The sequence below is a fragment of the Hyalella azteca genome, unplaced genomic scaffold (assembly GCF_000764305.2).
Source record: "Hyalella azteca isolate HAZT.00-mixed unplaced genomic scaffold, Hazt_2.0.2 contig6127, whole genome shotgun sequence".
NCBI lineage: Eukaryota > Metazoa > Arthropoda > Malacostraca > Amphipoda > Hyalellidae > Hyalella > Hyalella azteca.
The window spans coordinates 355,540-383,021 of NW_025936295.1; the positions used below are offsets into that span (position 1 = coordinate 355,540).

General features: G+C 35.0%; 1 protein-coding gene across 1 annotated transcript in view; it reads right to left on the reverse strand.

Annotated features, from left to right (window-relative positions):
- The window catches only part of LOC108669010, a gene marked incomplete at its 3' end in the record, with an annotated part of 33,007 nt that extends 7,246 nt beyond the window's left edge, over positions 1–25,761 (reverse strand). The window contains exons 1-12 of the mRNA XM_047880742.1: positions 25,593–25,761; positions 24,896–25,025; positions 21,939–22,165; positions 19,469–19,582; positions 16,655–17,089; positions 15,558–15,709; positions 12,799–12,946; positions 12,556–12,606; positions 10,823–10,956; positions 4,264–4,423; positions 3,730–3,824; positions 1,561–1,750 (exon numbers count right to left, since the gene is read on the reverse strand). Of these exons, the coding sequence (XP_047736698.1) occupies positions 1,561–1,750; positions 3,730–3,824; positions 4,264–4,423; positions 10,823–10,956; positions 12,556–12,606; positions 12,799–12,946; positions 15,558–15,709; positions 16,655–17,089; positions 19,469–19,582; positions 21,939–22,165; positions 24,896–25,025; positions 25,593–25,674 (1,918 nt within the window). The remainder of the gene's footprint in view (positions 1–1,560; positions 1,751–3,729; positions 3,825–4,263; positions 4,424–10,822; positions 10,957–12,555; positions 12,607–12,798; positions 12,947–15,557; positions 15,710–16,654; positions 17,090–19,468; positions 19,583–21,938; positions 22,166–24,895; positions 25,026–25,592) is intronic.
- Positions 25,762–27,482: the final 1,721 nt, after the last annotated feature.

Genomic DNA, 27,482 nt, shown 5'->3' on the forward strand with positions numbered 1-27,482 from the left:
TGTCCGTCCGTCCGTCTGTCCGTTCGTCCGTCTGTCCGTCCGTGACTTCACGTTTTCTTCGACGAGAAAATGCGCTCTCTGTCACTCACTGCAGTGAGTACTGAGTTATATTTTTCCAGTGTTGAGCTTCGCTTATGTACTCATGGCTACAGTCATCGAGAAATCCTCCTATGTATTTATTTTGTTCCACTTATATTTTACGTTTTCGATACGCTTGCACTGAGCGCGACCATCATTTGCAACAACTTTAATGTACCGAGCTCGAGATTTGGACTTCTTTGAATCGCATTGAATAGTGTGAGCTGCAGGTCTCTTCACCTCCGATGCCTCACCGAACAAAAACAGTCGTTGAAAAAAGAAGAGGGTTCAATTGGGATCGCCGCTCTACTTCAACTGCTATTCGGAATTTGCGGGAGATTCATACTCGAAAATTTGGTTTTCTCTTTCTTATTATATTGATATTTTCCAAAAGTCTGATGGTGTACTCCAACCGCGGAATTTGCGGCTGGTTGGAATAGCGGGAGATTCATACTCGAAAATTTGGTTTTCTCTTTCTTATTATATTGATATTTTCCAAAAGTCTGATGGTGTACTCCAACCGCGGAATTTGCGGCTGGTTGGAATAGCGGGAGATTCGTACTCGAAAAGTTGGTTTTCTCTTTCTTATTATATTGATATTTTTTTTCAAAAGTCTGATGGTGTACTCCAACTGCGGAATTTGCGGTTGGTTGGAATAGCGGGAGATTCATACTCGAAAATTTGGTTTTCTATTTCTTAGTATATTGAAATTTTTCAAAAGTATGATGGTGTGGGCTTTGAATGAATAGTGTCAATTTATTTCATGCGAAAATTTGCAAATGAACAATATAACGTTTAGATTTTGTGGTCGTGCAAAATTGATTCAGTAATTGTTATATGACATTACAAATCATGTCCAGCAGATAATAATGTTGTTTTTATTAGCTGCAAGCATTAAATTTAAACGAATTTTAATCATTTATAAACGAGTATATTTTATTTATTACAATTAAATTCGTATATTTGGATTTCAAGTCAACAGAATTTACAATCTAGTTCCTAGAATTCCAAGGTAATATTCTCATAATTTAACTTTGTTAACAGTTTTACAAAGGTAGTGACGGTATCAAATATATTATTTTATTTATTTATTTAACAGTTTTTAAAAAGGCAGGGATGACATAGAATTTAGCATTTTATTTATTTACTTATTTTCGATATAGCCTAATTTTTTATTCATAGAACGTTGCTCGCAAATTTTAATTTTTTCGCTAACTTTAAAATTTGTAAAGAGTAAAACGAAAAGTAAAGTGCAGCAAAAGTTAAAAAAAACAGCATAGCCTTGTTTATAATATGCAATACAATACGAAATTCAAAACTCAGCCCCGTGGATGATGCCCAGAATCAATTGCTGCATCAGCCGTTCTCATTTGCAGGAATTATCAGGAAGGTACTGACCTGCAGGAATTATCAGGAAGGTACTGACCTGCAGGAATTATCTGGAAGGTACTGACCTGCAGGAATTATCTGGAAGGTACTGACCTGCTGGAATTATCTGGAAGGTACAAGGTTCTTGCTGTTTGCCGACTTCATTGCGTGCGAGACACAGCAGAGTCCCGTAGTCCAAATCAGTTGCTGGAGTGTAGTGCAGAAAACTGGAACCACGTCCAGTGTCTCCTGGCAGTTCCAGGGAGTCTGCGCTGTTGTTGAACCACCACACAAAACCTGTCACCTGATCGCGCCGAGATCGAGGTTTTTAAATTCTTTGATCATGTTTTGTTGAATTTAGTAAAAGAGCGAGAGAGAAATGGAAGAATCTCGATATTGTTTTTTAAATCGACATGTTTGGAAAAATATGAAGTAATTTATCTAAATTTTGGAAATTTTAGGTATAAAATGAGTTCGTTTATTAATAAACATCTGCGATTTATTTTTCTGCCTACACTGTATCACTTTGAGAAAATATTTCGTTAAGTGATAAGAAATAATATTCCTGTTGACTATTTATTTGACTTGAGATTAGAAAAAAAGTCATATTTCAGCTGGTAGAATTAATTGTATATCAATCACGCGGAGATGGGTTCTGATACAATGTTAACATAAGAGAAATGAATAACAGAAATAATGTTCATTCATTCAGTGGTTTTCAATCTCAATCACACCATAGTAATTATATAATATTCAACAATAGTTTAGATTAAAATATTTGATAAATGAAAAACAATCATGTCACTTTCTTCAAATAATTTCGTTCACTGAAGTATAGTCAGTTCTACATTCGAGTTCTTCATTCGCTTAATACTTGTTAATTATAATTTGTTTTTAAAACTGACTACAAAAGATATCAATTTTGAAACTTGATGGTTATTTCACGAATCCAGGAACGTTGTTTCAGAATGAGTTGAGACTGCATCAGCCATCCACGACTTTTGAATGTTACTTCACATTCTCGAAAACTTGATACTGAACATCATTTCATTGACCATTCAGTTTTCAACCGGGAATCATGATTTCAATATTCAAGCAACAAAATTTTGAAAAAATTTAACTACTGATAAACGATAACGTAAAATCAACTTCATTGGAATGACAATGAGCAGGCTCATAAATTTAGATAGGATTGTATATACCGGTTTTCTGACTCAGGTATTTAAAGTCGACAAAAATCACTTCTTAAAAGAACTATGAAAAAGCCTTTTCCGAACAGACGTAAACAAAAAAAAATCTTATATTTATTCTACTTCAACGAAGCGCCTTTTGTTTGAAAAAACGAGTGTTGTTGGATCAGGCGTTGAAACGAACAACCAAGGCAAAGCTATCCAAACAAAGCGCTGTATGCTTTCTGTCACTTCTTATACTTCAATAATTTTTTAAAGTTCGAGCATACAATCTCTGTCGATAATTTTTTAAAGTTCAAGCATACAATCTTTGTTATCGGCGAGAAAAATAATAGCCAGTGAAGGAACATGATATTTATCAGATTCAATTGACGAATATTTGATCTACACGGTGATTCAATATTTCACGGTGATCCGATAGTTGTTTGAATTTGATTCATATTTTATAGTTACCTTTGATATTTAAATTAATATTCAGCTTTACGGTTCTATCTAACACATCGATAAGTTTATCACAAACCATTACCAAAGTCAATCTCATCTCACAAAAGAATGTCGACAACAACGCAGCTTTTGACCGGAACCGAAAATTTTCTTCATGAAACTAAAAAGATCTTAAGCGCCCCGTCGGTCTGATCCAATGAGCCTTTCTTAAGCACCACCGCCATAGATCACCTGGATTTTTTGGTTTTCCATGGTTGGTCCCTCGGGAAAAAATCTCGTGCAATTCAACGCATGAGCTGCGAGCAGAGCTTCTTTCTCTAGAAACTGGCTCACAATTCAGAGCTTCACATCCGACTTTCCGACGTCTGTTTTGCCCCACTAAAGAGGATTCTTAAGCAGTTCATTTCCGCTTACGATTTCTTACGTGTTTCTGATGCTACTCTCAGGAAATCACAACAAACTAATTTTGCCAGAGATAATAATAATGATTGAAATGATTTTGTCATAATTAATGACGGGCTACTATTTCAATTGAAGTACTTCCAACATCTAAACCAGCTAACATAGATTATATTTATTTTTACTTTTGTTAGCGATGTCAATTTCGTAAAAGTCCCCATAAATTGAGAAATATTGAAGAATATCTCACTGGAGGGAACGCGTCCACTTGACAGGTGACGAGTGCTTCCTCCATCAGAGAAACTCCGTACGTAACAGGCGAGTGGTTTCGGCACACCGGAGGATCTGGTAAATAAAAAATAACAATTTATTCTAGGAGAATATTTTATAATAATTTACGTAATACAATTCGAAAATTAAATAACTGTTTTCTCTAATTATTTTAATTTGCGACTTACTATTATATATTATCATATTAGGATCAGTCACTATGGAGCCGTCGCCTAATAATTTACGAGTGACATAACTACGCATTTTAGATAAAGTTGTCCTGCAAAACTTCCAAACAAATTTTTAGGAACAAACTTGCGACGTTTGGCATTAATTTTCCTATGAATGCTCAATGTAGAAAAATAATACTTGAATTTTTCATTTTCTGCCGCACAGAAGTTGGGAGCTAAGTAATGTCATTTGCAATTCCATTCAAATTGCAGTCATTCATATCACACGCAACCACATGCAAGTCTTTCTACTTGAGTTTCACGGCAGTAAGAGAAGTACTCACATCTGATGTTGAGCAAGAGTGGTGCTGATTCGGTTTCGCCTTGAATATTAGATGCGCTGCATGAATAGAGACCTGCCTTGTCCCTTGTGACTGCTTGTAGCACCAATGATCTTTCGGTGAGAAGCACTCCGGCAGAGACAGCTTCTGCTACTGTGCTGCCCTGAGGGGGCGAGAAATACGCAAAAATCTTAAATATTATAGGGATTAATAATCTGTGTTTTTGTGTTTCTGTGCTGCCCTGAGAGGGCGAGAAATACGCAAAAATCTTCAATATTATAGGTATTAATAATCAGTGTTATTGAGAAGCACTCCGGCAGAGACAGCTTCTGCTACTGTGCTACCCTGAGGGGGTCAGAAATACGCAAAAATCTTCAATATTATAGGTGTTAATAATCTGTGTTATTGAGAAGCACTCCGGCAGAGACAGCTTCTGCTACTGTGCTACCCTGAGGGGCGAGAAATACGCCAAAATCTTCAATATTATAGGTATTAATTATCTGTGTTATACATATAATATGTAAAGAATTCGTCATAAGCGTTATAATTTTTGAACTTTTCAGATCAAGAAATCTCGTTATGGGAGATTCAACTAAAATTACAGTTCTAAAAGGCAAACGAGGACACCATTTCTATCAACTATATTCTTTACATGTATTGTCAATAATAACACCTACTTTTAAAGTTAGTGCCCCTTGCCAATCGACTTATAAATAAACTAGATTCCATCTTTAACTTTAAATCAATAAAGTACAACACTGTTAGAAAAATGACTAACGCTTTAATCTCATTTCTTATTTGCCTACATATATTAGAGAGGCAAAAAAATACTGGAAAATATACTAGAATGCCTATTCCTCTTAGTGAAAATTTCCTTTATATTGAGGAACAAGTTTTGCCCCTGAATCAAAAGCTGAATTATAATCCAAAATAACGCCATTCCTAAATGATATATTGGCGAGCTTAACTAAATATTAAAGAGTTTTCATAAAATACTTTAAAATTCATATACAATTGTAGCGGCTTAGCATTGCAATATTATTTTAAGCGATCTGGCATGAAAGAACTGTGCACAAATGCTGTACTACTATTATAGAAAAGTTGAATCATTTTCCCGTCTATGAAGAATCGTCATGATTTATTTCAAAGGAAGCTTTACAACTCTTGAGCTGTTAACAGAATAAAACATCTGTTCCTATAGACGGCAAAATGTGAAGACCAAACTTCCGTATAAAAATATATTTACTCCAAAGCCGGCGTTGAGTTAAAGTTTAGGACAGAAATGAAGTTTCAGAGATGGCAAGAACAAAATTAGGCTTTCTTCTGTTGCTGCTCCAGCATTGATGTGGAGGGAAAGTCACGTAAACTGGTCGACGAATTCAGCAGATTTAATAATTTCTTTGCGACTTCAGAACATAAATATTCAGCTGAATTTATCTCTGCTCGTGTTCAGTTTTTTCATGGTACTTGTATTAAATTTTTATCGTTATTGAAGTATTGCGAATTCTTAGTAACGATATTTCGGCAAGAAAATTTAAAACGTTGGCAAGTAACAATATAAAGAACATTATTGCTTCTTCAGCCGTGGCATGACAAATGGACTTTTTGTGACTTCTGAAAACAACAATTCGGATCTGCCTTAAAAGTTACGACATTTCGACAGAGCATCATTTTAGGTTTTCTCCCTTAGAATTCTTGATTGAAATGCAGAAATAAATGTAATATTTTTCGAACGACAAATTCAAAATAAATAAATGTTTCATTTCTGAACGAGAAGTTTTAAATGAAGAAAGTGGCTTTGCTCTGCCTTAATTCTACTTAAAACTAAATTTTTCTGAAAGTATGAAAATTTTTGTATTAGCAGTGCATAAGAAACTCAAAGAAGAAGAGCGAATTCGCTGGTAAAGGAAAAGAAATATTTTTTATACCACAGTAGTAACACTAATTATTTTTATACTATATACACGAACTGCTTGACCTAATTTCGAACCCATGATATAATGAAAATTAAGCATGAAAGATCATAAAATTTTGATCTGAACTTGAGTATTTCGAAAAATTCACCGCAGATCAAGAACACCAGTAAATATTTTGCACTTTACTGCAGCGTAAATTGGCTACACGTTCCTCATTAGAAGTAAATTAAAGGGTTAAGTGCCTGAAGTTGCTGGCTCACTCAAGACCGACTTCCTCTAAAGGAACCAACACTTGTAATCCCTAACGACCTACAGCAAGTGATTCAGCAATTTTTGCTTTGAATCTGGATTAAATTTAATTGGCTTTGCATGAGTAATATCATTAGGAGGCCCTATAGGAATCAAGCTTGTGATCGAAGGTATCTTGAGTACATACTTGAAAATTATTAATTTACCACAAATTTGACAGCTTGTCTCAAAAACTATAAATATGAATTTATGTGTATTTCCCAACTTAAAAATTCGTCTTTGCACAAAAGAAAATTTTAGGACTTAATATGTGCGATCAGAAAAAGCGCATTCAATAATCATTTACCAGCAACTGCAGGTATAAAAATGTCGCACGACTCATCATTCGATGACTACAAACAAGTTGACACACACAATTCATGTTTACCCATTTCTTGTGAATTAATTGATGACTATCTATAACTACCTACAAAATTAAAAACCAGCCATTTGGATTTTGTTCGAGTTTTTTGGTCCCTCATGCAAATCAAATTCCATTTGGCTTGAGTAAACTGTCTCCGTTAGTTTATGGTCTAAGGAAAGAGATGCTAGGCGGGCGTATTTGCTACATGAGTTTGGGGCTCACAAGGCAAGACTAGTTTACAGAGATCAAAGGTTACCTCTGCTACCACAGAGCGCTTATATACGCGAACCGCAATGTCCAAGGGGACCTCATAGCGCTGACATGGTACAAGTATACGATGATACGATGCAGATGTTAACATTATAAAACATTATATACGCGAACCGCAATGTCCAAGGGGACCTCATAGCGTTGACATGGTACAAGTATACGATGATATGATGCAGATGTTAACATTATAAAGCGATGGGTTAAGTAACCTCGAGAATAATTCTTTGCTATAAGCTTATATTTAAAACTATTTCTATAGTAAGGGAGGGAAATGTAGTTACTTATACGAGTACATTACTTATTAAATTGCACCAAAAGGTAAAATTTCATAAGTTAATTTTGGGATAGAGTAATTGAAAAGATTATAATATTTTATAAAATAAATATTCAGTCAAGACCGAAAAAAATATGAGAATAGATTTGTTATCCTACATAATTTAATCTCAACGAAGCATTTCTTCTAACGTCCAGCATTGATCAAATTGACATAAGGATAAGAATTTTCATTTGTGTTCATTGCTACAAATGAAAACATATTCATAAATGAAAATATTATGTTTCTCTACATTAAAGTCTATTTGTTTTTAATTATTTATTCAATGACTTACTTTTGAATAAATGGTTGTTTTAAAGATCAAAAATTTTGCGAATGACATATGATAAATCTTTTATTTAAGAATCTCAAATTGACTGCTTACTTCACACTATAAAGTCTTTTTAAATCATTCTATGTGAAAAGTTAATAAAATTAATATGAATTTGTCCAATTCCGTTGATCAAACAAACATTGAAATTTATTGGTAAGAATTTCATCGTAAAATTTTTAAAGAAACCGTTGGTCTGTACAAATGCGGTCCATAAAATCTGTCAGCAACTGAATTTGTTGACTGTCAAAACCATTCAAGTTTGCGAATGCTGCTAAAAAAATCAATTTTAGCTTTTCGCCAGCATAATGTTTTGGAATTGAAGATGCAAGTGACATGAACATTTTATCATAACATGACGATTTATTTCATACATTTCGCTAAACTTCATCCTTCACTGGATAATTCTAACGCTCCTGAATTAAACATGAATTCGTCATATTATACGTTTATAAAATGGAAAAGCACAATCAATATTGTATCAGGTATAAATGTTTTAGCAGGATAATTTTTTACTACATTTTTCTAAACTGAAGCTCAAACGATTACCGTTCTCGAGTTGAGCATTAATACATACACGACTGAAGTGTTTACACCATTATTCTTTAAACATTAACATTACATTTATTTCCATTATATTATTTAAATTCATATACCTTGACCGATTGCATCTGTATTCCAGTTGTACCTCAATTTAAGAGTGCCACTTCACGTCATTTTTGCAATAAAAAACGAAAAAAACTTACAGCAAACAAGAAGATAATGCAAGAACGATGTCAGGTTAGAAAAAAGGAACGTTTACAGCGCGTTTTGGGAGCTCGTAATTTGGAAAGTATATCACCCAGGTACGTGATCACACGATATCAGACCCTGATTCGTGTTAGAGGAACTTTTTGTCAAGGGTCGAGTTAGGGCAACATTTCGGGGCAAGTCGTGTTAGGGTAAGTTTTCGTCATGAGTCGTGTTAGGGTAAGTTTTCGTCATGAGTCGTGTTAGGGTAACTTAATGCGACGAATCGTGTTAAGGGAGCTTTTTGTCACGAGTCGAGTTATAACAAAATTTCGTGGAAAGTCCTGTTATGGCAACTTTTCGTCGCGAGTCGTGTTAGGGCAACTTTTTGTGAAGATTGGCGCTAATGCTCATGACTTTTCATGCCAAAGTAATTAGTAAGTTCCTAAAGTGAGCTTCGCAAAGTAAAAGCAATGAGACAGCTCACCATAAGGAATGAAAGTATATCCCGCCTTATATATAATCACATATTCAAATTTATTTTCAATTCGAATTATATATATATCATTAAAAAATTTTTAGATCTCCATGAGATGTTCTGAATGTTGATTTCATCTAATCTGCGGTAAAATTTGAAAAAACACGTAAACGAGAATCATTTATCTTTCATAAACTGTACTTCAGTATACGAAGAAAAAATCTCGAATATGTATGAAATTCCATTGCACCCGCTACCAATAAAGTCAAATCATCATGTGAACGAACGGCAGCAAGAAGAACTGTCATAAATATATCTGCATAAATCGAGCAATACTGCTAGCCGCCCCATTAATGGATCACGAATGACCTTTCCTTTCCGAACATTAAGCAGACCGTATAGCTTGTCCGGCACTTTGGTGTAGCGCGCGCGAGGGCGAAAACACGCAAAATGGGCCCGAACTGTTAAGAGATCTTGGGAGCTTTCTGGATGCTGGGTAAAAAGCATGGGTAGTTGACTTGCTTGTTTTTAATAGGAACGAATTATTTAAAAAAAAAACAAGTCAAGTCACAAACAAGTCATTATAGGAACGAATTATTTTAATGTGCTGCATAGTGATCGATTGGATAATGGCATTGATTGCACGTTTGCGCTGAATCAAAAATTAAATTATAAATAAATATGAATTATAAATAATATGATAATTGAATATCAAATAATTATGTGTGACCGAAAATTGTAAGAGCACTGGGTACAGTATAAGCAATTTTAATATAATATGTACATCGTCCAAATTAGTTATTCAAACAAAATATTGGAATGAATAGGAAAAAAGGTGATGAGAAACTACACTATTTTTTTCAAGGTAACATGAATATTTTCAGCAAGCATAAATCATGCTAATGACTCATGCTTACTTACTCGTGAACTATTAAGCGCTATATTTAAATTGGACTTCCAAAGATGATTATAACGAATAACCGAAAATTTACTTCAGGTCTTAATTTGAAAGCAGGCATAATAGTTTTATTTACCAATATTTTAACTGAAATGCTTTGCAAAGAAACAAATTTGTCGTTTTCAAATGCATGTTCAACGAATGTTTTTTAATTATAATGTGACTTTAGAAATGTACTAGAACGCTCATAAAAGCAAGCTTGAATCCCACGCTGTAGTTGCAGGCTCATTTGATTTAATAAGGGATTTAAATATTATTTGCAACGCTTCATAATGAAGCAATATATGAACAGACCATAAAACAGGCTAACCTAAAACAGACCAAACATTCATACGATCCTCAAATGTCGTTTGGTTGGCTGGAACATTCAATGGTTCACTAAGATTTACAAAGCAGCAACAATTAATGTAGATTATGAGTTGCTTCCCCTGAAACCTCATTTATTATATAAATGTTATTTCAACTTTAGTGGTAATTAATTAGCCAATTCTGTGAGCTGAATACTGTGCACTGCTAGAAAAATTACCGTTAACGGTATTACCGGCGTTTCAGTGGCCGGGCGGCATGTGAAAAGAAACACCGTTTCGCCGTTTTTATTCTAATTTAACACTAGAAATCAGTAAAAACATCTGATAAAAACGGCGAAAAAATTCATTTTGACGGGGCGACCGGCCACTAGAACGCCACTGCATGGAACCGTTTTTTCACCGTTTTTAGCGCATTTTCTCATTTATGGAATAAATACACTATTGTGCTCGCCATGTCCGTCTGTCTGTCTGTCTGTCTGCCCGTCTGTCCGTCCGTCCGTGACCTCAAGTTTTCGTCGACGAAAAAATGCGCTCTCTGTCACTCACTGCAGTGAGTACTGAGTTATATTTTTTTTCTTAAAGTGATAGGAAAATTTAATGTACTCACGTTGTGGCGCCACTGGATCCGTCCCCTCATTGCTGGATTTGACTGAACAAAGCAGTCAAAATAAACGTCGTCTCCTTCCTCGACTTTTTGCAAGTCCAAATTCCGTCCAGGCCGAAGATACACTAGTGGAGCATCTGCGATAATGAGCAAGAAAGAATTAAGGGAATCAATTTTCGTAAAAAATTTTTCGTAAATTTTTTGTTATTTGTCCAAAATGAACGATTATTTCGGCTGCCGACAATAATTATTGCTATATTATTTTTTACCTTTATTTTATCAACGAACATATGACTGTTCGAGAACTTATGATTGTTCGAGAGTGTTGACTTATGATTTTTAATTTCTGAGCATCCCAGCAGAAGTTTTCTAAGGAACCTGAGGTATATTAAGTAAGTTCATTGTCATGTTTATTAGTTTTTTAAGCGTTACTGTAAGCAATAATGTTGCAGTTGAGCCCAAATATCACAAATATTTTATCTTAATATTTATCGTCAATATTCTTGTATCAAAAAACGTATACACACATCGAATGCAATTTTTAGCGCATTTTCTCATTTAACAAAAAAATGCACTATTATGCTCGCCATGTCCGTCTGTCCGTCCGTCCGTCCGTCCGTCCGTCCGTGACTTCACGTTTTCGTCGACGAGAAAATGTGCTCTCTTTCACTCACTGCAGTGAGTACTGAGTTATATTTTTATAACCTACGTTTGGGGTAAATTAAGAAAAAAATATTGTTGAAATCCGCAATATTTCTTCATGCTAAAAAAGCATTAGAAAATCGATTATACGCTTCAAGGAGCTTCACTATCGGCAAAATTAAGGTCCTCAAATTGAGAGGCAAAACAGCCAGGCTTAAATAGCAATCTGATGTATTACTAATTAAGTTTTTCGCTTTATGTATACACGGTTTTTACGGCAATGTGAATGACTTCAGATCTTATTTGGAGTCCGAGGGCTAATTTTTATAAAATTTGTTATTTACTTTAGAATCGAGTTTAATCTCATAGGAGTATTTTAAGATGATTGCAGGAATAAAATTGAATTGTCTATAAATTTTTACATGAAAATTTCGAATATTATGTTTGAACAGCCGTACGGCCGTACGCTGTTGCTTCTAGTAATTTCCATTCAGATGAAGTTTTACTCATCTGAATTGAACTGAATTTGATATAATAGTTTACTACTAATAACATGAGAAGTACTCATGTGATATGTGAGTAAACAAACTAACAATTCCCCTTTTTAATGGCATTCTACTGAAAAATTGTTCATGTAAGTAACGTTGACGAATTAAAAACTGGCCTTTCGTTCTTTGATTGTTTCGTCAGAAAATAATTCGGATCTGGGTTTATTTTTATTACGATTGATCGTTTGGTATACTTATCATTATGAACAGTCATCATGACATACGATGTTGATTTTCCAGTTGATTTAACATAGAATACATGACATAAATCATTTCATAAAAATTTCCTCAAGAAAATTTCAGTTCGAACTCGGCATCACAAGAGCACCTCTTATAAAAGAAAATTCAATTTACTTCTTGTAAACTTGCCTTCAATAACTGATTGATAAATTAAAAGACAATGTTCAACGAAGACAGTATTTTACACATCAAGGCTAGATTTGCTGGCTCAGCATTAATACTCACATCTGACAACAAGGACTGTACTGGCAATCATTGCTTCGTCATCATGCAAGTCTGGGCTGCTGGCTCAGCATTAATACTCACATTTGACAACAAGGACTGTACTGGCAATCATTGCTTCGTCGTCGGGCAAGACTGGGATACTGGCTCAGCATTAATACTCACATTTGACAACAAGGACTGTACTGGCAAGCATATCTTCGTCGTCGGGTAAGGCTGGGTTGCTGGCTCAGCATTATTACTCACATTTGACAACAAGGACTGTGCTGGCAATCATATCTTCGTCGTCGGGCAAGGCTGGGTTGCTATCTTAGCATTAATACTCACATTTGACAACAAGGACTGTGCTGGCAATCATTGCTTCGTCGTCAGACAAGGCTGGGTTGCTGGCCCTGCATGTCAGTGGCAGGCCATCATGTGAGGCGTTCAAGCTCCAGCGTAGGATGGCTTTTGATTCATTGCCTTCTCGCCACACCTTGAAACAACATCAGAAATTCATGCAAATTGTCGGGCTGACATGCGTATAATACATCTTCTCAGAGGAGGCTTGCTATTGCATTTCCTTTCTGGGGAAACGCAATTGCTTCAATTTCTTCAATTTGCTTCCAAGAATATTTTTTCCATTTTCAGCCATTATATATCTGTATTTTTAAATATCAGATTATTTTCACTTATTCCACTAGTAGGATTCATGCTTTTACTATACTCCTAATACTGCATTTGCAGTTTAAAGTATTAGGAGCTTTTTCACACTATAATTTCAGATTTTCTAGACTATGGTTATATCTTTCAATCACTATAAATTCGAAAAAATACTATCCCACTTTAATAGTCTATATGTTGAAATTAATAATGTCACTACGACTCTGAAATTGGGTCTATCCGACGGAGGTTCCCAGATCATATCATATTTTTCACTTGCTGAAGAATCGTCAGTGATGCATTAGAATATATGCAATGAACTTCACTTGAGGACATTGGTTTTAGAATTATAACCAATACTATCTTTTGAAAAGTTTATATTTGATTAACTTTCGGTTTGTAAGACTGAACACAAATTTTTTAGACATTTAGGGATGACTCCAGCGTGCACGATCAGTGGCCAGTGGCCCTCACCTTCCCTCATGCAGAATAATTCACACCACCTCGTCTCAACTAAAAATTAATTAGGACTCTCACCGAAACTGTTCCTGTCCCTTCCTCTAACGTCGCTTTTACATGGTTGTCGAGCGACTACGACAGAAAGTGATGTTGTTCGTTTTTTTTCTGAGAATAAATACTGTTCATATAATGACAGGCTGAGGAATGCCTGTAATATCAATCGATAAACACATTGCTGTCACATCACTTTCTTTCAAATAATTAACTGCATCAATAGGTGCCAGAAAGGACAGGGCCAATATATTTACTGACTTTAAATTGTTAGCGGAAAAATTAATTTTGAGACGTTGTCAACAAAGCATGCCTGCTAGGTTGTAGAGGCCCAGCTTAATTATCAATCCAATTCAACTGTTCTTAATTGGTTAGTTCGATTCAACAGTTCTTACTGTGAGCGCATTTTAAGTAGGGTATAGATTTATTATCTAGCTTTAGAAAGAAGTTTAACTTTCTTTGGTACGGTCGTTTGTACCTAGGGTATTGCACTGTTAAACAGTGGTGAGAAGATGTATTATTTTAAGGAATGTTGTAATTCAGAATTTATTATATATTAAACTATACCTTCATCCCAAATATTACTTCGTTTGACTTGAGTATGCCATGTTTTTGTAGCTTCTCAATATTGTTTATTTGCATGCTTTCAGGAATGTTCAAAGTTTCACGCGTGACTGGCTTGCTCAAACTTCTAGTCTCACGATCGACAAGTTTTAATAACAATCGATGACCAAGCTTACAAATTTTGGTAGGATCCATTTTACAAATAGTCGCACATTTTTATCTGTTTCATTGTGTTTTTATATCTAATTATATGTTGAACGGAAAAGACTGTTATTCATTAAAACATTTCATGCAAAAATGGTAGTCACGAATAAGGTATACAATTTGGATTGGAAGTCAGTAACACAGTTTTTTTTATTTATTTGCTGGAAACGGGATTTAGATTTGTGATGGTAATATTAGATTTCTTGCAGATGTGCCCTCATCTGTTAATTTGATAATGAATTAAAAATTTAAAAAATTAAAAAAAATAATATACTGGGGAAGTTGTTTGAATATTTGGGTGCTGACCCTGAACGAAACCTATTCTTATCATGTCATCAAAACTTCGTCAATATATTCGATTCTGAAGTGCATTCAGCGAAGAATTAATTGAAATTTCTTTCTTTCTAGCTTTCATCTTATCAGCTTTCCGTATTTTAATTTGCTAAGGCCAAGGTAGAGAGTATCAACCTTTTTTTTCCATGAACGGAATACATGAAAAGGTATACATTGTCATCTGTTTTCTAGTTATCCACTTCTCACAGAGTTTCACTACATATGCTAGATTTCATTCATGTGATAGAATTAAATACACATCTATTATTGAATAAAATTTACTATATATTTGTATAGTAATTCACTTGAGTTCTCTACATCAGCTTTGGCACATCACAGGAGATAGATCACGAGTTAGCACATAATCTTTATTACAGCCGCAGCAATCAGTATGTACAAATGATATATGGATTAAAAGGAGACTTCCGACGAGGATGAGATCGTAAAGTCAACAACCCTAATATCTAAAATAACTCGTCCCTAGTAAGTTCCGGTCCGCAATAAAGTTAGATCCGTAATGTCGGGATAACCGCTATTTTGTAGCATAAATGACTAAATCCTTACAATATCTGAATGCCCACCAAGCTGTTGGGTACTGTTATTAGTGATGTATCTAAATACACATCTATTATTGTATAAAATTCACTAAATATCTGAATGCCCACCAAGCTGTTGGGTACTGTTATTAGTGATGTATCTAAATACACATCTATTATTGAATAAAATTTACTATATATGTTAATGCCCACCAAGCTGTTGGGTACTGTTATTAGTGATTTATCTAAATACACATCTATTATTGAATAAAATTTACTAAATATCTGAATGCCCACCAAGCTGTTGGGTACTGTGAGTCTGGTCAAGTTACTCCACCACGTCAGTACGGCAGGGGGGCGGGAGCCCCAAGACACACACGTGATGTCCGCAGAGCGACCAGCGATCAGCGAGTCTGGGGTCTGCTCGATCCGGATGCCCACAGGTGAAACTGGAAATAGTTTAGGAATGCAATTTATTTATTGTTGGTGTGATTCGTTTTTCTAATCTGTCATTTCACAGATATTACAATTTTTCTAATCTGTCATTTCACAGTCATTTCAGAATTACGCAGCAGCATATAAAAAATTCGGAATCGGAATCAGAAATCTTTTCACGAGGCAAATATTTTTTAGAATTTCATTTTATTCCATCGACTATTAGATTGAAATATCGTGGTGACAAAAAAATTAAAGCGTTAAATATATTATTTTAGACTTTTACTGGTGCCAGCAAGTGACAACACGGTACATGAAGTCAGTCACATAAGCAAACAGAAAAATATAGCATTTACTCTCGAATGAACAGGCTACCAAACTGTTGCTTGTATTTCAGCCATTATATCAATTACTGCTAAATTTTTCAGCCTTTATTCCATTTAAACCTGGCTTTTTAAACAAAATTTCACTTTGCCTATACTGCAGATCCGAATCTTCTTCCTACATCGTCGTCCATTAGAACCTGGAAAAATATAATAATAATTAAATCCCAAATAAAAATTTTACTAATATAAATAAACTTTAAACAGTAATTTACTCACGATTCATGTCAAGTGTTGCGGTCGTGGAGACAGGAGGCAGCGTCTTGCTGTTGTAAAATAAAAATGAAATAAAATAAATTCTTCTAATGTGAGTAAACTTTAAATAGTAATTTACTCACGATTCATGTCAAGTGTAGCGGACGTGGAGACATGGGGTAGCGTCTTGCTGTTATAAAATGAAAAAAAAATAAAATAAATTCTTCTAATGTGAGTAAACTTTTAATAGTAATTTACTCACGATTCATGTCAAGTGTTGCGGACGTGGAGACAGGGGGTAGCGTCTTGCTGTTATAAAATAAAAATAAAATAAAATAAATTCTACTAATGTGAGTAAACTTTAAACAGTAATTTACTCACGATTCATGTCAAGTGTTGCGGACGTGGAGACAGGGGGCAGCGTCTTGCTGTTGACGGCTGTGCACTGAACTCTTGTCATAAGAAGGCTCCTACTGATGTCGTATATCGTCAGCCAGCCTCGAGCATCGGTCCACAACTTCGTAGAAATATTTGAGTCTGAGTCATTGGTCGAAAAACTCTCCGTAATTCTTTTATCTTCCGATATTTGCCCAGATTTCCGGCGCGTCTTGATTGTTTTCCTGTTATCAAGATTTTTTCTACTCGCGTCATCGTTTTCGTGGCTTGAATGCCGGGACTCAGAGCTTTTTGAAAAAGAATATTTGAATTGGGTTCCTGATTTTAGTCTCGTCGCTCTGATATTTTTCGGGTCGAGGTCTTGGTCATCGCGTAAGAGCTCGCCGTCCAAGTACCACGTAATCTTTGCCGGTGGGATACCTGAAAAAAACGTTAGTAATATTTTTTAATAAGAATTTTTAACCATGAATGCATCGTAGAATTTTTATCCAGACGTTGGTTCAGATCTGAAAAAGAAATTGTGAACCGGTGACTTCAGACAGAAGCTGAATAAAGTAAAAGATATGAGCCTTTTAGAGGAAACATGTTCGCTGTTATGTAACTCGAGGATACTAGTTTCTATTTGATGCCCGATGAAAGTTTAAAAGTAGTTTTTATGTGAGATAAAGCTCCGACTGTGACTGAAAATGTAAATGGGCAAATTTTTCATGGTTTCTACTCCACTTTTTGGGACCCGAAGCTTTCTTTTCTTTTGTACGAAGTGAATTCAGTTTTGAGTCATAGGGTTAACGATGAATCAGTGAGATAAAGAAATCTAAAATTCAAAACTGATAATTTGAACCTAGTCTAAATGTAAATAATACAATTCTATCTTTCAATCTTTCAACAAAGTTAACAAAAATTTTTTTCGTGATTGACAAACATTGTAGAAGAATGCCAGAAAATGATCTCGCATTTTTAAATTTGCGTGCAGTATATCAACACGAATGAAGATGCGTGCTAGTATCTAAACTTAATTATTTGGTAATCAAAACTGACAGTTGAACTTTGTGTGTCCATCAGTGTTTCAAAGCATCAAGTTTTCTGTCAAGTCTTCAGCAGGCGACCATGAGCTTCAGCGTCCCTAATTAAACTTCTCCAATAAAGCTGGAAAAAAATAAAGTTGTGTCTCAATCAACGTCAATTTTGTGTCGCATTTTTACAGTCGGTGAAATATGTTCATCTGGCGTTGTGCTGAGGCGTTGCCGCAAGCGTTACTGGCCTAAACTTATCAAAGTACGAGAAGTTTACGAAAACTTTTGCTTATTCCATAGGGGAAAAGTTCAAAAGATTTCTAGTGACAATTTTTCCTAGTCAACAACCAGCTTATGCAAATTATGTGAGCCACGTCAAAAGGCACAATTTCTATATTTTTTTTGTAACAAAGTTTTAATTCATTACTTTTTTACTAGCAGTCCTCCAGTCTTTTAGTGCATAAGACTTGACAGTATTCACGTCTTTGGTCATAACTATTTTATTTCTGTTGTTTTCATAACTTCTGCAGGTATTTTATTTCTGTTGCTTTCACCAGTAACCTCATCTGCTTATTCCATTGACTGGAGAAAGAGATCGATTTAGTTCCGCTATTTCAAAGTTTCCAAAATAATTTAAATGTTTTTCAATTATTTCAAGTTATCGCAACTGCACAATAAACGCAGTGGAATGGACCGTGAAATATACACCACACTGAAATAGGATAAGTTTTATTTTATACTTTCTCCATGCTGCCTGATTTTATAGTAATATATTAGAAATTCACTTGTTTTGATTTCGATACTTAAGAATGGCCGGTATATTAATAAATATTTTTTGACATATTATTGCTACTAGGAACGAGGCGACGATATATGTGTCTATTTTAGCGGATATAATCAGAAATTAGAAGCTTGAAAATGGAACTCTGTAAACTGTGCAGAGACCGATCATTGAGAACTGTAGAAGTCAATTACTGAAAATTTTGGCGACCCTATACTGAAAACTGTAGGGACTAGTTATTAGAAGCAGGTGAGGTTGAAAACTGGAAGCTGTTGAGTTGGGGTATTGGAAACTATAGAAGCTGATTACTGTAAATTGGGTAAACTAATAATTGGGAATCGAGGTTATTTATCAGAAACTATCAACACCGACTATTGGAAATGGGTGAGGGCTATTATTGAAAATTTTGGGGTCGATTTTTGGAACCTGTAGAGGCTGACTATTGGAAATTGTAAATTGTAGATGCTGATTATTAAAAACTCTCGAGGTTGATTACCAGAAACTATTGAAGCAAATTAATTGAAAAAGGTGAGACCGTAAGTAATGACAGCATGGTTGCAGTTTTATCTCATTAAACAAAGCTTGGGATAGTTATACCATGAGAATATTTCAAGACCGTAAAACTGATCTATTGACTCAATTGAAATCGCCCTCATCTGATATGGATCTAACATTTCTGGCAAGCAAGATCAGGCAATTCAAATGTGTGAAGCCTTAGGCTATGCTATCAATCTTGTTTTTATAGCTAGTTAATTGAACTTCTATGGTGTATATTATATGATCAAGCTGTAACTAAGTGCTAAGTTCTTGTGCTCAACTTACTTCCGTTGATAAAGAAGATAATCAGGCTAAGAGTGGCTTCTGTCACTACAAAACATCGTCATCATTTACACAGCATCATCATCAAGACATCGACTTTGACATCTTCATCATCTACAAAACATCGACTTTTTGACTTCATCATCATCTACAAAACATTATCATCTTTGAATAAAATCAACTCACCATGGAAAGCAACGCAGGAAATTGTAAGGTTGTCGTTTTCCCTCACGGGTCCCAGGACGCCGGCCACTGGCTGGCCGTCCTCGCCTTGTGTCAACTCTACGAGCTTAGGAGGAGCTGGGGTGAAGAATAACGATTAGTTATTCATTTAAAGCACGCGCAAACGTAATTTGCTGTTAAAATGATTATTTCTGACCATTTTATATAATTAATATCAGAATCAAACAATTGACTCACGCAGCGAAAGAATTAAAAGTCAAGCAGTTGATTCATAGCTTGAAATAAATTTCGGCGAAATTGAAACCAATGTCATCGAAATCCAAAGTGAGTAATTTAAATCTGCACAAAAAAGCTTCAATAACTTCATAAAAAGAAAATAAACATAAGTTCCAAGTGTAAGTGTTGAAAGTAATCTTTTATATTTGGCACACTGAAATATCTCAACATAATTCTTTTTAAAAGTTTTTGACGGTTTTAGTGAGACATGTTTTTTTCGTAAACGGAAGCGGAAAAATCGGAGCAACGCAAAATATTTGGGCTTCAGGCCTAGCAACAAACGTGACGAAGAAAATCCCATAAATCTTCGCTCTTTGAACCAATTCGGACACCGAAGGATAACTGGCTCAAGGAATTTATGTTCAGGGACAGCTTTGTATCGTCAGAAAATTCTGAAAATCTGCTGATTTTTCTTCGACTATATGGCAACGGATTGCAGGCGGTAAATGGTGACTGACGTAAATTTGGAAGCCAATCAGGAAAGGTTAACAGAAAGTTATTTTGGCGATCGCCCTAGGAATAAATTTTGAATGGCAATATAAGGCTGGGTTTCCACAAACTAAATATTTTTACCCGAACAATTTACCATTTAATTTTATATGAGATCACGCACATGAGGAAAATTTTCTCCGAAATTAATTTATGTTCAATTAATCTTAATCTGGATTTTCTAATGTTCACAGAATTGCGTTCAGTTTGGGTACTTAAATAGTAGGGTAGTAAAACTAATCCTTAGTATTCATGAGAGAGATAAAAATTGTGCCACTAGGCGAATAATTTCAAAAATTAAAATCATTCCCAAGTACCTTGGAATCACCGGACAATTTACACGTGAATCAACCATGTTGGAGATTTTGACTCGCGCTAATCAGCATATGACACCATTAGGCTATTGAATGAACTGTTTAGAGGCTTCGGATTTGAAGTTGAAGCCAAACTCAATCCGTAAGTTTAATTTCAGAGGGTCCGTTGCGACTCCTGCATTATTAGGCTAAGTTTGTGTTGATTCAGTAACGAACGGGTAATTAGCAATCGCACGTGCTTTAATCAGGTTCAACAATATACTTTTTGCGCTTTAACCAGACGTTTACCAACCTAATCTTACCTAATCAATACCTAATTACGCATGCCAAATTTTTGAGTCAAATATTCACGTATTGCATTTACTCTAATATTGCTATAAATTTTAGTATATTAATTACATTGGAGTGAATTTTTATTTGGGTAGAAATCTTCCACGAACATCGAAAGTTGGTTTCACCTTCGAGTGGTCCACGTGAGTAATATTTGTAACCAAATTGCTTTAGATTATTTTCACAGCATTTCGAAAATTACTAATAAATCTAAATTATCATGTCAATAAAGCTTGTACTCGAGCTCAGCTCTCGCTGAATACCTCGTGGCAGACCTGGGCCCATACTTTCATAAAAAGTTAATTAAGAGATCGTAAGTTCATCAGCCAATCATTGACGGCCTTTCAAGCAAAATCCACCAATCATAGACAAGAAAATAGAGCGTAAGTACTTACGTTCACTTAGCGAATTTTGAAAGTATGGCCCCAGGAACAGTGAACAATACGTAACATCGGTTACGTATTGTTCAATCGACATTTTCAAATTACAACTTTCGTATCACCCCATTATATTGTTTATAATGAGCTCAGTGTTCGACATATGCGACCGTCTCGTGTTTACGCCTTTGCCCCTGGAGCCAGTTTCCCTTGGGCCTCTAACTTCCCTCGACCGTAACAATAGAATTACCAATTCTAATTTTAAATTGAGCAGCATTTTACGCTAGAAATAAATTACCAGCTTTTCCGTCACCCAATATTTTTTAATTGAAAAGAAGCGCGAACTAACACGTGCGTGTCTAATGTGAACTGTAAATAAAAGTTGGCTGCAGTGATACTTTTATAACAGAATTCTACTTATGCTAGTGAAAAATAGTGCTCCCACGTGCAATAATATTTTCTATCCCCAAATGGGGATAGAAAATGCGTAAATTTATTGTGATTTATTTGATATGATAATGGTGTGATTATGCAATGATAATCAATGATGTGATTATCATTGCATACGTAAATTTATTGTGAAGCAATAACTACTGCTTGCAATGCAATTAATGCTTCGTGTTTCATTGTAATTATCACAGCAATTTATCTGAATTAAAGTAATGTCCTTGGCAATTTATCACTCACTTATGACGGTAAGGTTCACTCTGGTGATCATCGTGGGAGCTTTTTGGAAATCTACCCTGCATTTGTAGGCCCCACCGTCGCTCTGCTTCAGATGACGCAAGAAGAGATGGGCGCCTGGACCAGAGTTTCTAGCGGACGCGCGAGTGTGAGGGTGAAACGAGGCTCGGTTCTCTAGAACCTCGGAGTCATACCAGTGCTTGCCTGCTGGTACTTCCCTTACGTCGTAACTTGGGGAGGGGAAGAAGGAGATTTTATTTCGTCAAGTAAGAAAATAGTATGCTGGTACTTCCCTTACGTCGTAACTTGGGGAGGGGAAGAAGGAGATTTTATTTCGTCAAGTAAGAAAATAGTATGCTGGTACTTCCCGTACGTCGTAACTTGGGGAGGGGAAGAAGGAGATTTTATTTTGTCAAGTAAGAAAATAGTATGCTGATACCTCCCGTACGGCGTAACTTGGAGAGGGGGAGAAGGAGATTTTATTTCGTCAAGTAAAACAAATATAATGGCAATTTCGGTAAAATAAAAATAGAAGAATAGTATGCTGGTACTTCCCTTATGGCGTAACTTGGGGAGAGGGAGAAGGAGATTTTATTTCGTCAAGTAAAACATATATAATGGCAATCTCGGTAAAATAAAAATAGAAGAATAGTATGCTGGTACTTCCCGTACGTCGTAACTTGGGGAGGGGGAGAAGGAGATTTTATTTCATTAATGAAAACAAATAATGGCTATCTTGATATAATAAAAAAATAGTAAAACAATTAATCAAATGCGATGAAAAAGGGAAAAGTGTATCAATGTGATTTGAGTGAATAATGCTTTATTGTTCACATTTCATATTCTGCATTAAAAACTCAAAAAACAATTGAGTTTTTATATATAAAATTTATATTAACCAGTAATTATAGGCGCACTCGCGGAATTAAAATGGAATAAAATCCTATCCCACTTTAAATGCCTAAACCTCATGTATCTCGTTAAAAAATGCTTCAATTCGAATCAAATGTACCACTCAAATTATTATAGACAAGTCTCCAAAATCCTTGTAAATTCAACATTCCTACCATCCAGTACATCGTTTTTGAAGTTTTTTGTTTGAAGTTTTTGAACTACTCGAGGCTGCCGACGAAGTTTGGAAGCCTTTCTATATTTTACGCGGGCGTCGGCAGAGTCAAAATGGTCTTATTTGCGATAGATTTCAGACCCGAAGTTCAATTTCCATGGTTGCATGAAATACGATAGTAGACATCAGCAAATTGCCTTGGGAATCATGATCAATGCAAGAATATTATGTATGCAAGATGATCAAGACAATGTCTGTGGATGCATTGACGAGTGACATATACGGATCTATAGGAATGGCCTAGAATTGCCGTTAGTTGGCAAAGGATTAAAATAAACTTTTTTTAAAGAAAGGATTTATTATCACATTGATAAAATTACTTCTCATGCTCATTTGACTTGCATTCGTCGCTTTGATAAAACTAGAATGCATCTCCTAACCTATTATGGGGCCCAGCAAGTCAAGTTATCTGCAGAACATCAATCAGCTAGAGAATCAGTGTGGTGCGAACTTACTCTAAAAGGCAAAGATAGCCTCCTCATAGGCGTCGTGTATAGATCACCAAACAGTTCTTCTGATAACGATAAAGTACTAAACAGTCTTTTACCTGTCTCTTATACACATCTAGATGTGTATAAGAGACAGGTCTTAAAATGCCTAGCAAATTACGGACCAGGCAATAAGTCCAGCAGCTATCTCAATCAATCGTCAGCTATGGAAAGATCGGGTTCCAAAGGCCGGATCCCTTGTGAATCAAGTCACGAAAAGTTCAAGAATCGGCAACAGGCCATGGGCCTATTTCTTCAGCGCCGACACTTCTATTCTATTCTATTCTATCTCAGTAATAACCATATCTATATATAAAAATTTTTTGACCGAACCATTCTATCATCATATTATATACAATCATCACCATTAAGCATATAAATGACTTCCAAAGATTACGCAGAAAAAAAGAAAAATTTCATTTCGTAAGAAAGTAAATTTAGCATGCATGTAAAAACGTACGGTGAACGAAATGTCGTGCTGCTTCTTTCAACTTTTTTAATGAACATTGCAGTATAGATAAATGTTTTAAAATAATTACGAATTAATAGTGACCAAACGTGCGAGCCACATTCCAGCGGGCAAGAATTACATGTACTGTGACTAAATTGTAAATTGATTTTCGCGAGGCTTTGCATTGAATTCATTGAGAAAAATAGCAGTCTTGATATCGGCAATAATAAATGACCTATAACAAAGGTAACGGGAAGCAATTATTTCGTTGGATAAATATTTTAAGAAACAATTATTAGAAAAAAATTTTAGGAAACAATTATTATTAAATATTAGGGGAAACAATTATTTCGTTAGGTAAAGGACCTCGCAACATGACCCTGCTTGAAACAAGGAGCGCGATAGACCTCAAATTAAAACATCTAAGATTATAGAGAACGAACATGATATAAGTCATTGTGTCATTAAATAACGACCAGTAACTTGACAAAGCGAGAAATTCGACTGGAAAACGATATAGACCACAGTTTGCTTGTGCTTCTGTTCACCAAAATGCAACTTAAAAGATCAAGAGCACGCTCGATGAAAATCCGTTATTTCATTAAATAAATACCTGTAAATGGGAGTAGCGAGACCCTGTTTGAACCAGAGCACAAGATAGACCACAGTTTGCGTATAGTTCTGTTCGCTAGAATACAACTTAAGAGATCAAGAGCACGCCCGATGGAAATCCAGTATTTCATTAAATAAATACCTGTAAATGGAAGTAGCGAGACCCTGTTTGAACAAGAGCACAAGATAGACCACAGTTTGCGTATAGTTCTGTTCACTAGAATACAACTTAAGATATAAAGAGCACGCCCGATGGAAATCCAGTATTTCATTAAATAAATACCTGTAAATGGGAGTAGCGAGACCCTGCTTGAACCAGAGCACAAGATAGACCACGTCGTCCGCAGCAACCGTCATGTTACAGCCCAATTTCGCAGACCGCCCCACGGCGGACTCGACAGTGGTCGACGCGTCTGTCATAAAACCAGGCTAACGTCGCTCATTTGCTCAAATAAGGACGGGGAAAAACAAGAATAAGTGCAGTTTTTTTCTGGTGGGAATGAGCAGGTAGTCGCAGGATGATAATATCAAGAAAAACTTGGGGGTAAAATGGAACACATAACAAATTTAATAAAATGTCCTCAATTTCTAATTTGCAAAAAAGATAGAATTTTTATGCTTTTATAAGGAAAAATTTATATTATTCAAAGTATTACTATTTTAGAGTTTCTCTTTATTGTATAGTTTCGCTTTCCTAGATTTGGTTCAGGTATAATTTGGGTTTCAAGATAAGCGTCCAGTTCATCAAATCTAAGCAATACTGCCGTCAAGCCTATTATATTATGCTGTAATATTTTAAGTTAAAAACAATAAACAGCCCATAGGAGCAAACTAATTGAAACACAATAATATTAAATTATCTTGTTCAAAATTTCATGGTATCATTCAACGGTTCCTATTATTATTCTTATTATGCAAGTAACTTTCAATTTTTATTTCAAAATCATTCAAGTTTAAAATTCAATATATATTTCACTTACATTTCTTGTCAGGTAAGAACCCTCCTTGACTCGTCGCAGCCAAGAAGTCGATCAGGAGAACGATCAACCACGAAGCCTTCATGCCTGGGCATTTATCATCTACAGAAAGACTGATTGCCTAAACGGAAATAGGAATTTATCCATGGGAAAGTTGCAGTGAATATTCATCCTGTAATGGTATTAAACAGAAACAATATTAATTATTACGGAAAATCGATGCTTTTCAAAAGTTATCACAATGTGACTAATCTTATAAAATTCACTTTTCAGTTTTTAAATTAAGCCATATTGTGATCTATTGAATATTTCTTTACTACGACGACTCTGTAAAACAGGAACATGGATTAAACCTGCCTCAACGTCTAGAATTTTGCATACATAAATATTTACGCACTCTGATCTTTTTTAAAAATTCCGTTTGGTTTGTTCGAGATTCGTTTGTTATTGAAGAACGACGATGCGATGCAAGGTTTTTAAGAGTTCAGCTCTTTCTTTTTGTGACAGGGAAACTTCCGTTATAGACTAATTGCTATTAAAAGTAATAAAAACTATGCATTTGATCAGATGGAATGGGATCTCCATTCTTAATATCAATTAAAGCCGGACTCGTTGAATGGTTCGCAAATACACCCTGTTTACTATCAAATCATTTGCACTATCTTATAGTCAAAACTGGGCACGTTGCCCGAACCTGGAGAAACATTTTCTTGCAAGCTCATTTATTTACTGATAGATTATTTACATTCAATAAATTATTGCATGTATTATTGAATGTAACATATACCTGTCGCATATCAATAATTCAAAGTATGACTCATCGTAGAAGGTTAAATGTTGTGTCGCAGAGGAGAAAAAAATTTATGTTTTGTTTTTATGCTTATGCACATTTATAGAACTTTTCCATTTATCATAACCAAGATTTGAATTTCTTCAGTAAAAACTACGAAATTCATTGCGGAGTGGAATGTAAATAGCCAACTTAAAATAGGAATTACATCATTTTGATCCTACAAAATGATGACTAAATGAAACCATTTTTATTCTCATATGATATATCGGATTGATTTATGGAAAAATGGCAGCACTTCATATTTTTTTTAATTAAATTGCTCAACCATCCATTCACGTCAGAGCTTAATCGAACAAATTAAAAAAAAAATAAAAAATTGTTCAATTAAAATAGCACACCTCATAATATGAGGTATAAATATGCTTACAATACTTTACCAGGAAAAAAGACCGTAAATCTATAATATCCAGACACTAGATTGGCTCCAGATAAAAGAAGTCTATTTCACTGCGCAGTTGTGTTTTTTTTTCTACGCCTTCAATTGCCTGTGGAGTCTTAGATAATTTGGGGGAGAATTTTCCATCAGTCCGAACATGCCGTTGGCAGATGAAAATATTGAATTTGGAGCAGAGAAATGTTATCCCTATTGATTAAATTCAGCAATAGTGGTTTAAAGTAAGAAGAAGAAGTCTCCCAAAGTTAAATTTCGTGTTTATGCAAAAAAATTTGGCATTTAGATACAGAGAAGTCGCAGTTACATTCACCACCAGGACATGTGAGGACCTTGAAAAATTCTGTGCCTAAAAAAATTAAGGAAATGGTTGATGTTTTAGCGGTCGAACAACAATTATTATCAATTGATGCATATACGATATACCATAGAAATATTTCACATGTTCAGAGTTATATATATTCAAGAGATTTTTAGACAGGCTCATTTAACATTGAAAATTCAATATATTTGCTTCAACATTGTTAAATAATTAGCAAAACATTAAATTTTTATAAACTGAATTCAGGTAAAATTATCCTGACGCCAGTGTTTACGATCCCGACGAAACGTAAAAAAAGTTCAGGAAACATATTTCACTCAATTTAAT